The sequence below is a fragment of the Lithobates pipiens genome, unplaced genomic scaffold (genome assembly GCF_037356315.1).
Source record: "Lithobates pipiens isolate NorthernLeopardFrog02 unplaced genomic scaffold, aLitPip1_a1.2 Scaffold_8, whole genome shotgun sequence".
NCBI classification, from domain to species: domain Eukaryota; kingdom Metazoa; phylum Chordata; class Amphibia; order Anura; family Ranidae; genus Lithobates; species Lithobates pipiens.
Window position 1 is genome coordinate 63,120,317 of NW_027507903.1, and position 12,926 is coordinate 63,133,242.

The window sequence follows — 12,926 nt, forward strand, 5'->3', positions numbered from 1 at the left end:
AAATATTATAAAATATAAATATACGTTTTTCTAATAGTGCTAAGTAATGAATACAACAAAAATTCCTGTAAATAAAGTCCACTTGTAAACACGTGTTCAAAAGCCCTCTGTGAAATAGAAAAAAAAGAGGGGAAAAAAAAAATAAAAATCATAGTTGCAAATTTTTTTCTACTGTCCAATCCACTGCTGTGAATTGTTAAAGTACATCGTAACCTTCATTCTCCAAAGATAAAGAAAAAAAAACACCCTGAGAGCGTTTACCGTCCACTAGATCAGGGTTTCTCAACCTGGGTCCCATGGAACCATAGGAAGGGTTCCTCCAGAGGTTGCTAGGGGTTCCTTGAGCAATGAGCAGTTTTTGCCTCTCAGGTAAGTTCCCTCTAACACCAATGATCTTTTTGGCTATCTACAAGGAGGTAATTCTTCCCAATGACCATAGATATAAGGAGCATTCCTCCCTGTGACCATCCCTGTGATCAATTTATAATGAGTTGTGAATAAAGTCATTTTTAGCAGGGGTTCCCTGAGGCCAGAAAGTAATTTTCAAGGGTTCCTCTGTTGAAAAGGTTGAGAAAGGCTGCATTAGATGGATGCCAGAATAACTCACCAGAAATCCATGACCTTAGGGCCGGTTCACACTGCAGGCGATGCGAGGCGACACCGACTTGCCTCGCCGCGACCTCAGCGGCAACTTGCAGATGACTTCTGTATAGAAGTCAATGCAAGTCGCCCCGAGGTCGCCCGAAAGTAGTACAGGAACCTTTTTTCTGAGTCGGAGCGTCTCGAGTCGCTCCTCTCAGAACGGTTCCATTGTACAGAACGGGGGCGACTTGTAAGATAGCGGTGAGGCGAGTCGTGTCGCCTCGCATCGCCCGCAGTGTGAACCGGCCCTTATGGTAAGGTACGGTCAAAGCTTGTCCCATCAACTAATATATGACTCACCAAATGTGATAAACATAAGAAGCTTATTTAAATATGAGGCTCGCCTTTTAATACACTGGCTGGCAAACACCGGACTATCTGATTGGAGGATATTTACCTGGAAAACTTTGGTTTCTCCTGGTTTATCAAGGTTCTCAAACACGGCTTCTTGTTTTTCAGGTCGGACCTCAATAAGGTTATGTCTAAAGTTCACAGTGATGTCCCGCTTTTTGATTATTTCCAGGAGGGCATCTGCATACTTCTTTACCCCAAAAATGACTCCCAAAGATGTGTTGAAGAGGAAGTTGGCATCAGATCGTTTTCCAGTCTATGGATGCAAATGAAGAAAAACCTATTACATATTTTTGGTAGGTTCAAGTAACATCTTATTTTAACAGCTGTAGCATTGGGAAAAGCACTTCCCTTTCATCCGGCTATAGTGGCTGAAGACATTTATATACCCATTGTTGGGCTCCAGTACTTGGAACGGCATTAGTAGTGTATACAGTATGGTTAAATGATTGAACTTTACACTTACACAGTACATAATAAGAATGGCTCAATGCAATAAATACCTCCTCAAGTTAAATAAAGATAAGTAAATACATACAATTAAAAAAATGTGCTATAACAGGCTCAAAAGTAGGAAATAAAGCATTAAAGCTGGAACATGTAAAAATCAATATATGTGCATATTAATAGATATATATATATATAAAAAAAATGCTATCTATCTATAGATCGGTATCTGGATATAGATCTATATCTATTCTGTATACACATGTTAATGTCCTGTACACACGGTCAGAATTTCCGACAACAAATGTTCGATGTGAGCTTGTTGTCGGAAAATCTGACCGTGTGTATGCTCCATCAGACATTTGCTGTCGGAATTTCCGACAACAAATGTTTGAGAGCTGGTTCTCAAATTTTCCGACAACAAACAAACTTGTTGTCGGAAATTCCGATCGTGTGTACACAATTCCGAGGCACAAAATTCCACACATGCTCGGAATCAAGCAGAAGAGCCGCATTGGCTATTGAACTTAATTTTTCTCGGCTCGTTGTATGTGTTGTATGTCACCGAGTTCTTGACGTTCGGAATTTCCGACAACATTTGTGTGACCGTGTGTTTGCAAGACAGGTTTGAGCCAACATCCGTCGGAAAAAAAAATCCACGGTTTTGTTGTCAGAATGTCCGATCGTCTGTACATGGCATAAGTGACACCTAGGGTTCTCATCTATAGAGGGTTGAGGGTCATCAAGATGTATGTTTGGTATAGACGAAACAGACTGGTTAGTGTCCTCTGCGATTAGCAAAGCCTGCTTTGGGTCCTGGACCCCGATGGCTTTGTAGGGACTTGAGCTATGTCTGTGAATAGAAACAAAGGTCTAAGCCCAAAGAACAGAGGAGCACAGTTGCAAAGTAAAAGCCAAGATGCTGAAGTATTTGCCTATGGCAGAGAGAGATGCTGAACAACCCCTGCATTTGTGTATCTTTTGTGTTTCTGTGAATTTTTTTTTTTTTTGTAAAGTGGGCAAAACAGCATAAAAATTTATATTTTGAGAGTGGACTGCGTCCTTGGAACCGCTGCACTTGAGCCAATTCCACAATACACTGATCAGCCATAACATTATGACTACCCACCATAACATGACCACACACCTAATACAGAGTAGGTCCCCCTTTTGACACCACAACAGCCAGAACCTGTTGGCATCCCTGCCCCACTAGACCACTGAAGGTATGCTGTGGTATCTGACACTAAGCCATCAGTAGCAGTTCCTTTAAAGCGGGAGTAAACCTGCAGATGTTTTTTTTTTCTACCTGCAAAGGAAAGGGCATAATGAGCCAGTATGCACCGCATACTAGCTCATTATGAAATACTTACCCAAGAACGAGGCCCCGACATCTGGTCCGATCCACGCTGAGGGAGCTGACATGCTCCCTCTGCGTTTCTTCCGGGTATCGCGGCTCCGGCGCTGTGAGTGGCCGGAGCCACGATATCGTCACTCCTGCACATGCGCGCGGGAGATTTCATCCCGGCCGAGTCCGGCCACTGCCGGGTTTTCAGCCGAGAATCCCCTTGTGCGCATGCGCCGCTGCAGTCAGCGGCGCATACCGAGGGGAATATCTCCTAAACCGTACAGGTTTAGGAGATATTTTTTTTACCTACAGGTAAGCCTTATTATAGGCTTTCCTGTAGGTAAAAGTTAAAAAAAATTGTATACAACCACTTTAAGTTGTGAAGTGGATCTCCATGGATAGGACTTGTTTTCCCAGCATATCCCACAAATGCTCCATTTGATTAAGATCTGAAGATTTTGGAGGCCAAGTCAATACCTTGAACAGACCTTCTTCCATTGCCCCATGGTCCACTTCTGATGCTCACGTGCCCATTGTAAAAGCTTTCGGCTGTGGAAACATTTCCGCATGGACACCTTGACCTATCTGCAGCTACGTAGCCCCATACACAACAAATTGCAATGCATTGTGTGTTCTGACACCTTTCTATTAGAACTAGCATTAACTTTTTCAGCAATTTGAGCTACAGTAGCTCCTCTATTGGATCAGACTACACGGGCCATCCTTTGCTTACTATGTGCATCAATAAGCCTTGGCTACACATGATCTTGTTGCTGGTTCACCCATTTCCTTCCTAGGCCCACTTTTCGTAGCTCCTGAGCACTGCAGACATTGAACATTCTAAAAGAGCTGCAGTTTTGGAGGTATTTCTGGTTGATATTTTGTCTCTATCATTTAAAATACACCTATGATAAAAATTATAGACCCTTCATTTCTTTGTAAGTGGGCAAACTTACAAAATCTTCAGGGGGTCAAATATTCATTTTCCTTTCTGTAGGTTTGATGTAGAACAGAAAACAATTAGGTAAAAAAAAGTTAAATGTGTAAAACATACTTTCCTAAGATACTCTTCCGATAAATACATGATTTTCTGTGGAGCGCCCGCACATTTCACTGGAGTGTTGGGGAAGGTGAAAATTGCATTTCCCTTTTTAAAGTCCTGCAGAGCCCTCCAGGTCTTCTCCACTGTTTTTACAGAGTAGTTGGAGCCAATTTTGGGGTGATTAAATGCTTCAGGCAGTCCTTTAACCTATCATGCAAACACAGGTGAGGTCAACACAATGAGGGTAATGAGGTTCTAAAAACACAATACACATGATAATAATTCAACCTGTTCAACAAGTTTAGCAATATTATGACAAACACAACACATATACAGTAACTAAGGGGTGTAATTATTAATAAAAAGTTGCATAGCTGTTTATCCATTGAAACTACAAGCTAATTTGTTCTTTGCAAAACTGAATGTTTTCTGGTTATATTCTTGCAACTTGAATGTGTGAATGTGTAAAATACGGGCATTACAGCCTCTAGATGGTGCTGAGGAGCACACATATTTACTATGATAGTCAGCACCATCTAGTGGCCATAATGTGGTATTTTCCACATTCACACATCAGAAATTGCAGAGAAATTAGGGGAACATTTACATTTTGCCCCATTTGCACAAAAAAAAATATACACGCAATCTTGATGGATAAACATCTATGTAGATTTTTTATGGCTGGACTGGCAAGTTGCCCACATTATCATAAGATCCTTTAGTTTACTGACATTTGTATAATATTATTTAATATAGTGTTTTTCAAATCTCTCCTCAAGTCCTACCAACCGTTCACATTAAGTGGATATCCACACAGGTAACAAAATTGTATATCAGAGACACTAGTTATTCCACTATCAATGTAGGAGGTTACCTGCAAAACTGGACTTTTTTTGGGTGGACATGCTAGGGTGGATTTGGGAAACACTCTAACCCCATAATAACTATAATAACCCCATAATAACATAATAACCCCATAATGCACTAATAACCCCATAAATCTTCCCCAAATGTCCTCAGTAATACTACAAAGTCTGCCATTCAAAAAAGATGCCTAGAGAATACTGCCACCTAGTGTATTTTATGCAGAACTGTTCCAGCAACTGCTGTCTAACTTTTCACTTTATAATGCTATGATACTGAGGACAAAAGGTTTAGAAATGAAAGATGCCATGGTTTTGCCATGTTAGGGCCCATGTTGATGGGCACTGCTTTCCTGAAGCTGATGTGCATTTGGAACCTACTTTAAAAAGGAGGTTAGCAAAAATCCTATTGGCTTTAATTAAGCATTACACATAGTAATTCAGAAGATGCATTTCAGAGGTTGCTTTGCACTGAGCTGTGTATTGTTAGATGCAGCATGGCCTAATAAAGTCATTTAGGTTCTCTTCCCCAATGTTTACAGTGGAGAGGGGAGGAGACTCTGACCCGAGCACGTATCAGTAACAGTGTACAAGCAGAGCCGACTCACTTATATACTGAAGAGTGAAACTGCTAGATGCCGAGGTCAGAGGCCCCTCCCCTCTCCACTGTGTAGACTCAGGAAGAGAACTACAAGCCCCAGGGAGATCCCGCCGCCCACTGGCAACAGAGCTGCCGATCTTCGCCTCCCACCTCCCTCTCACTGCATTCTAAATGGACAGCCAGTGTTGCAGGGGGAGATGCTGGGGCTTGGGGGGCCATCCAAAGTGGCAGAACGGCAGTGCGACTGCAGCGACCCCTATAGTTCCGCCACTGGACTCCATCTTCTTCTACTGAAACCATAGTGACTATTCCCTTCTACTGAAACCATGGTGAGTTTACCCTCTTCTACAGAAACCATGTTGTCCCTTTGTACTGAAACCATGGTGACATTATCCCCTTTTACTGAAATAATGAGGACTTTATCCCCTTCTACTGAAACCATTGTGATTTTATCCCCTTCTATTGAAATAACAATGACTTTATTAATGACGTTATCCCCTTCTACTGAAACCCTTCTAATAAAACCATGGTGACTTCATCCCCTTCTACTGAAACCCTTCTGATAAAACCATGGTGACTTCATCCCCTTCTACTGAAACTACTGTGAATGTATCCCCTTCTTCTAAAACCAGTGTGACATTATCCCCTTCTTTGTAGACTATCCCCTTCTACTGAATGATGACTTTATCCCCTTCTACTGAAACCACTATGAATGTATCCCCTTCTAAAACCAGTGCAACATTGTCCTCTTCTACAGCCGCCACTTTGAATTAAATATAGCCAAAGCTTGTTTGGTTGTACTTCTCCTGTGGATCACAGGACTGCAGTTCATTCTGCACTCCTGTGACCCGTTTTCAGCAGAAGCCCGCTGTTGGCTGACATTACAGAGCCAGTCCAGCCTAGGGCAAAACTGTGACAATAAAGTTGGGATCCACCCAAAACCCTGGACCGCCACCTGGCTTGACCTCTCAGAGAGCCAATGAGAACCTAAGCCAGCCTCTCCCGCCCCCTCCACAGCCCAGTGCTCCAGTGACTAACAGTCACCAGCTTTCTGCTCACGGAGCTCTGAGAGTCGAGAGATCATCAGTCTTTGATCACTCAGTTCTCAGTCTTAGAGCCAGCGAGGGACAGGTGCAGTATCAGACCGGTGCTGCACACACCTAGGTACTGCAAGTATGATTCTGAAAAAAGGCCCACTTCTAAAAACTTGATGACGTTATCCCCTTCTACTGAAAGCCTTCTACTAAAACCATACTGCTTTTATCTCCTTATACTGAAAGCAGTGCAGCATTATCTTATATCTACAGAAACCACATCAACTTTATCTCCCTCTGCTGAAACCAGTTGACTTTATCCCTCTCTATTGAAATCATGGTGAATGTCACAGTCAGGGGTCAGGCTCGGAGACCATAGCAGTAGAACGGCTCCTACCAACCAGCAGGATAAGTAAACAAGCAGGGCACACTGGTGGATGACGCGGGCTTACCTGAGGTACAGGGTCTAAGCACTAAACAGTATTCAGAGCTCCTGATGGTGGATTTGCTGCATGTTAGTACCAGATCATGGTCCTCAGGATTACCCCACCAGGAGGTGAGCAAGCCGGGGTCCAGAAGCAAATATATCAGGTAGGGATCAAGCAGAAGTGTAGCCAATAACCAAGCCAAAGGTCAGTAACAAGTGGTAGTGAAGATGAGGACAGCTGCAGGTACGCAAAGGAGCAAGATATTGTCTGGAGAGAGCATAATAATCTGGCAGACAGGGACTCCAAAGGCATGGCTTAAATAGGAAGTTCATGGGAGGAGCAAGGAGCTCAAGGTTCACAAGAAACAAGGAAATTGTAAGAAAAACAGAAATGGAAGGCGTGCACACCTAGTGCATTACCAAAGATAATTTAATAAGAAATTTTTATATAAAAAGTGGGTACTCACAAAATGCAACTAACAAAAAGGCCATAAAAACAGTGCGTGGACAAACACAGAACACTGGGTACACTAACGCATTTCGGGGGGCGCACCTCCCTTCCTCAGAGTGCTACTGCCAGATGCAGCAGAAGTTGTGAGTCCAGATCCTGGCACTAACAGTGACTTTATTCCCTTCTACTGAAATCATGATTTTATCCCCGGCTACTGAAACTGGAAGTGTGTCAAACGCTAAAGATACTTCATCGAGAGTTTCTTAAACCCAGCAGAGAATAGCAGCATGAGCAGCGAATCAGGTAAGTCTCAATTGCTTGCTTTGCAGGGAGACATTTGTTTCAGGTTTTAAAAGTAGCAGAATGATCGATTTAAGCTGAAGAAATCATTAAGGCCTATGTGAATTATTCTTAACCCTCACATTTCTATTGATTAATACGCTACTATGCATCATATTCATTCCTCCGACTTTGTTCTACATAAAACATAAAACATATTGCTATTACCGGGTTGGACCCCCTTTTGCCTTCAAAACTGCCTTAATTCTTCGTGGCATAGATTCAACAAGGCTTTGGAAACATTCCTCAAACTTTCCATATTGACATGATAACATCACACAGTGGCTGCAGATTTGAAGGCTGCACATCCATGATGTGAATCTCCTGTCCCACCACATCCCAAAAGTACTCTATTGGATTGAGATCTGGTGAGTGTGGAGGCCATTGGAGTACAGTGACCTCTTTGTCATTGTTCAAGAAACCAGTGGTGAGATGATTTGAGCTTTGTGACATGGTGCATTATCCCACAGGAAGGAGCCATCAGAAGATGGTACACTGTAGTCATAAAGGGATGGACAGGGTCATCAACAATACTCAGGTAGGCCGTGGTGTTTAAACAATGCTCAAATGGTACTATGGGGCCCAAAGTGTGCCAAAAAATATCCCCCCCCCACACCATTACATCACCACCAGCCTGAACCATTGACACAAGGCAGGATGGATCCATGCTTTCATGTGGTTTACACCAAATTCTGACCCTACCATCAAAATGTTGCAGCTGAAATCGAGACTCATCAGACCAGGCAACATTTTTCCAATCTTCTACTGTCCAATTTTGGTGAGCTTGTGCAGATTGTAGCCTCAGTTTCCTGTTCTTAGCTGACAGGAGTGGTACCCAGTGTGATCTTCTGCTGCTGTAGCCCATCTGCATCAAGGTTCAATGCGCTCTGAAAAGGTATTCTGCATACCTTGGTTGTAATGAGTGGTTATTTGAGTTACTGTTGCCTTTCTATCATCTCAAACCATTTTCTATCAGTCTGGCCATTCTCCTCTGAAACCAACAAGGCATTTTTCTCCACAAAACTGCCGCTCACTGGATATTTTCTCTTTTTTGGACCATTCTCTATAAACCGTAGAGATGGTTGTGCCTGAAAATGCCAGTAGATCAGCAGTTTTTGAAATACTCAGACCAGCCCGTCTGGCACTAACAACCATGCCATGATCAGTCACTTATTCTCCCTTTCTTCCCCATTCTGATGCTCCGTTTGAGCTTCAGCAAGTCGACTTCAGCACATCTAGATGCCTAAATGAATTGAGTTGCTGCCATGTGATTGGCCGATTTGGAATTTGTGTTACCAAGCAATTGAACAGATGTACCTAATAAAGTGGCTGCTGAGTGTATATACACTGTATAACACACATATTAGATCTATTGAGATCAGCGCCTACACTTATCTTTCTTCCCCATAAAACACACACCCCCATAGGTGTAATACAAGCTTATTTACATAGAATGGTTACTCAGGCCGTACCTTTTCAAACTGTAGTTTGATGCCCAGCGCGATAATTAAATATTTGTAACTAATCTGCAAAGAAAAAAAAGAGAAAATGGTTACTGATGTAAATAATGATCATATTGCATGAAAGTAAACCTGACACAGATCAAGCATTGGACGATCATACGGCCACACCTGGGACTCATTAATCTCATATTAACTCCTTTAGGTCAGTAGGGACTAGTGTTGTAAATGTGGCATGACACTCAAGGACCGCAGGAGGCGCACCTGATTATGCAGCAACGTAATTGGCTGCAGTGTGCCAACATCATCAGGAGCCCTTCCCACTGGTCAATAGTTGGCCATAAGTGGTAACGATTCTGGGGGTACCAAAAGGAAAGCACCCCAGAACAAGACAACGACACGTATATGCAGCGGCTGGCTGTTAAGGCTCACCCACCCTGCCACTGCATATACTGTTGTCATAAAGTGGTTACAGTGAACCCATGCTACCCATGCAGGGCAAAGCAACAGATTCCATGAATGGCGCCTCGCAGCTGTACATACTCGTCTTCTTTTTGCTCCTTTGCTTTGTTCAGCTGCAAAGAGAGCAAGTCCAGTGTAGAAAGAGTGACCAATCACCAAGCACCAGAGCTGCTTAATGGGAATAGGAGGAGTAGGTTGCATATCCCCCCAAACTTGATGTGCCATGTATATTTATTGTACACTAAATATTTTTTATACTTTCTTATCCCTTTGGTACCATTAGAGTCCTTCAAATATAGTGGCTAGGTTTTTTTGTGTGCAATGATTTTCTCAGGATGAGGTACTGGACCATTGCTGTCCAATAATTTAGGGCTCTCTCATGAGATCCCTATCCCATTTTTTCTTTACTATTTCTGGTGGAACCTGAGGGCTAAACTGAAGTCTGGGGCAAAGCAAAGGTAGGCAATACGTGCTGCAGGGGAAGCCACCATTAAAGTGAACATGTTGCTTTGACTTACATAGGAAAAAAACACACATTTCAATTAAGCATATGACTAGCATATTCGATTTTTTTTTTTTTTTTTTTTTTCACCTAGCACTAGAATAAATGACAACTGTGACCATTGTACGCTACTTCAGAAACATAACATGGACTCCCTGTACATCCTCTGTTGGTCATTGACTCGCCTCCTCAAGACCATAACCATTTCACTTTCATTTATTTAATCATTCTATTTCAGGGTTCCATGGAACTCTAGGGTTCCTCCAGAGGTTGCTAGGGGTTCATTGAGTAATGAGCAATTTCTGACCCTCAGATAAGTTCCTACTGACATTGATCTTTTTAAACTATCTGTAAGGGGGTAGTTCATTCCGATGACCACAAGTGTACAGCACAGTGGTGTAGTGGTTAGCACTCTCACCTAGTAGTAAGAAGGGTCGCTGGTTCGAATCCCACAACACTACCTGCCTGGAGTTTGCATGTTCTCCCTGTGCCTGCGTGGGTTTCCTCCAGGTACCCCGGTTTCCTCCCACAATCCAAAGACATGCAGGTATGTTAATTGGCTTCTGTCCAAAATTGACCCTAGTATATGAATGGGGACCTTGGATTGAGGGTAGGGACCAATGTGAGTGTGCAATGTACAGGGATAGGGACAATTGTGGACACTCACTCCTGTTGAACTGGAAGGACTGGTGTCTTTATTCAACCTTACTAACTCTGAAACTATAAGTGTAAGGAGCATTATTCCCACTGACCATCACACTAATGTATCATGAGTTATATATATATATATAGCCATTTTTATCAGGGGTTCTATGAGACTAGAAAGTTATTTTAAGGGTTCCTCTGTGTTAAAAATGTTAAGAAAAGCTGGTCTATTTTATCACATTTGTAAAACAGCAACTAGGTCAACAGGCTCCTGTAGAAATGCAGGAGTCTTATAGTTGCCGACCGCAATGCGTATATTTACGTTGCGATTTGCAAGTGGTTTATTGGGATTATGGCCGGTGTTTCTTGGGCTTTCCATTTCCACTAGTTTTCCTGAGAAATAATTGGACAGTGCAGCTATAGGCCTAGTCAGTGGTGTACCAAGGGGGGGTGCCTGCCCTAGGTACCATACACTGAGGGGGTTGCTGAAGCGGTTACAGCGGGGTGGGTTTAGGCAGTGGTGCGGTGACAGGGCAGGTTATAGCAGGCAGGCGGGCTCTGCAGTGGCATTGCAAAGGGGGGAGGGGGCAAGAGTGCTGGGTGACAGAGGGGCGACGCTCCTTCGGCAGGGTCCCCTTCCAATCCCCTCCTCTCGCGGCAGCGGGCTGTCTGAGCAGTCCCTGATGTCTCACACAGCAGAGCAGAGTGAAGTCGCCTCCCCCACCTCCCTGTTTATGTGTACACAGAGTAAGGGGACCTGCTGTGCATGTCCCATACTGATCTCAGGTAAATTATGGGTCTGTACTGCATGGGGGGGGGGGTCTGCATTGAAGGAGGGGGTCCTGCATGAAGGGGGGTCTGTGTAACATGCAAGGGGGTGCAGGGGGGTTGTATAATGTAAAGGGGTCCAGAGGTGCAGGGGGTTGTATAATGTAAAGGGGTCCAGAGGTGCAGGGGGGTTGTATAATGTAAAGGGTTCCAGAGGTGCAGGGTGCTGTGTAATGTAAAGGGGTCCAGAGGTGCAGGGTGCTGTGTAATGCAAATGGGTCAAGAGGTGCAGTGCTGTGTAATGTAAAGGGGTCCAGAGGTGCAGTTGTGGGGATGGAGTACACAGTAGTGACAAAGAGATATTAAAGGATGCAGAGGTATGCAGTGGGCACAGTGGGGTGTTTTTACATTTTAACGTGGGGGGTGCCAGATATAGGATCCACCACGGGTGCCAAATGCTCTAGGTACGCCCCTGGGCCTGGTCTATAGTCTATGGCATTGGAGGACCAGAGCGACGATTTTTTTTTTAAAGCAAAAGATCAAAAACTTTTTTTTTTTTTTTTTACTTTTGCTTTTAAAAGTTAAAGAAGAAATTTGGGGTCTATTTCACCCCAGATCTATCCATAAAGAGGACCTCTCATTTCTTTCATGAGGGATGTTTACATTCTTTGTCATAGGAATAAAAGTGATTAAAAAAGAAAAATAAATAAATAAAATAAAAAGAAGGACAGCGTGAAAATAAAAAATAAAATGAGTGGAGATGGCTTGGATTTGTGCTGGGGTTCAGGTGATGGCAGCTGCCTATTGAGCGGTCATTCAAACGTGGTGGTCTTAATGTGGCCCCACATTGAGCATGAGCAATAGAGCCACCCTTGGACAGCAGCATTGTCAACCTGTCAAGAAAACAACATTAGTTGCACTAGCAACTTTAGGTGGACCTAACTGACAAATTAACCACTTGCTTACTGGGCACTTAAACCCCCCTCAGTCCCAGACCAATTTTCAGCTTTCAGCGCTGATGCACTTAGAATGACAATTGCACGGCCATACAACACCGTACCCAAATTAAATTTATCATTTTTTCCCCACAAATAGAGCTTTCTTTTGGTGGTATTTAATCACAGCTGGGAGTTTTATTTTTTGCTAAACAAACAAAAAAAGATGCAAAAAAAAAAAAAAAAAATCATGTTTAATAGTTTGTTATAAAATTTTGCAAACGGGTCATTTTTCTCCTTCATTGAAGTGCGCTGATGAGGCGGCACTGATAGGCTGCATTGGTGGGCACTGATAGGCATAGTTAAGGCGGCACCGATGGGCACAGATAAGGCGGCACCGATGGGCACAGATAAGGCGGCACCGATGGGCACAGATAAGGCGGCACCGATGGGCACAGATAAGGCGGCACCGATGGGCACAGATAAGGCGGCACCGATGGGCACAGATAAGGCGGCATGGATGGGTGGCACAGATGGTGGCACTAAGGGGCACTGATAGGTACCACTGATAGGTACCACTGATAGGTACCACTGATAGATGGGACTGAT

The 12,926-nt window shown here is 43.4% G+C and overlaps 1 protein-coding gene across 1 annotated transcript in view; it reads right to left on the reverse strand.

Annotated features, from left to right (window-relative positions):
- SQOR (sulfide quinone oxidoreductase) overlaps positions 1-12,926 on the reverse strand; it is a 97,720-nt gene that overhangs the window by 29,713 nt on the left and 55,081 nt on the right. The window contains exons 4-6 of the mRNA XM_077471826.1: positions 9,018-9,071; positions 3,843-4,037; positions 1,040-1,249 (exon numbers count right to left, since the gene is read on the reverse strand). Coding sequence (XP_077327952.1) covers positions 1,040-1,249; positions 3,843-4,037; positions 9,018-9,071 — 459 coding nt within the window. The remainder of the gene's footprint in view (positions 1-1,039; positions 1,250-3,842; positions 4,038-9,017; positions 9,072-12,926) is intronic.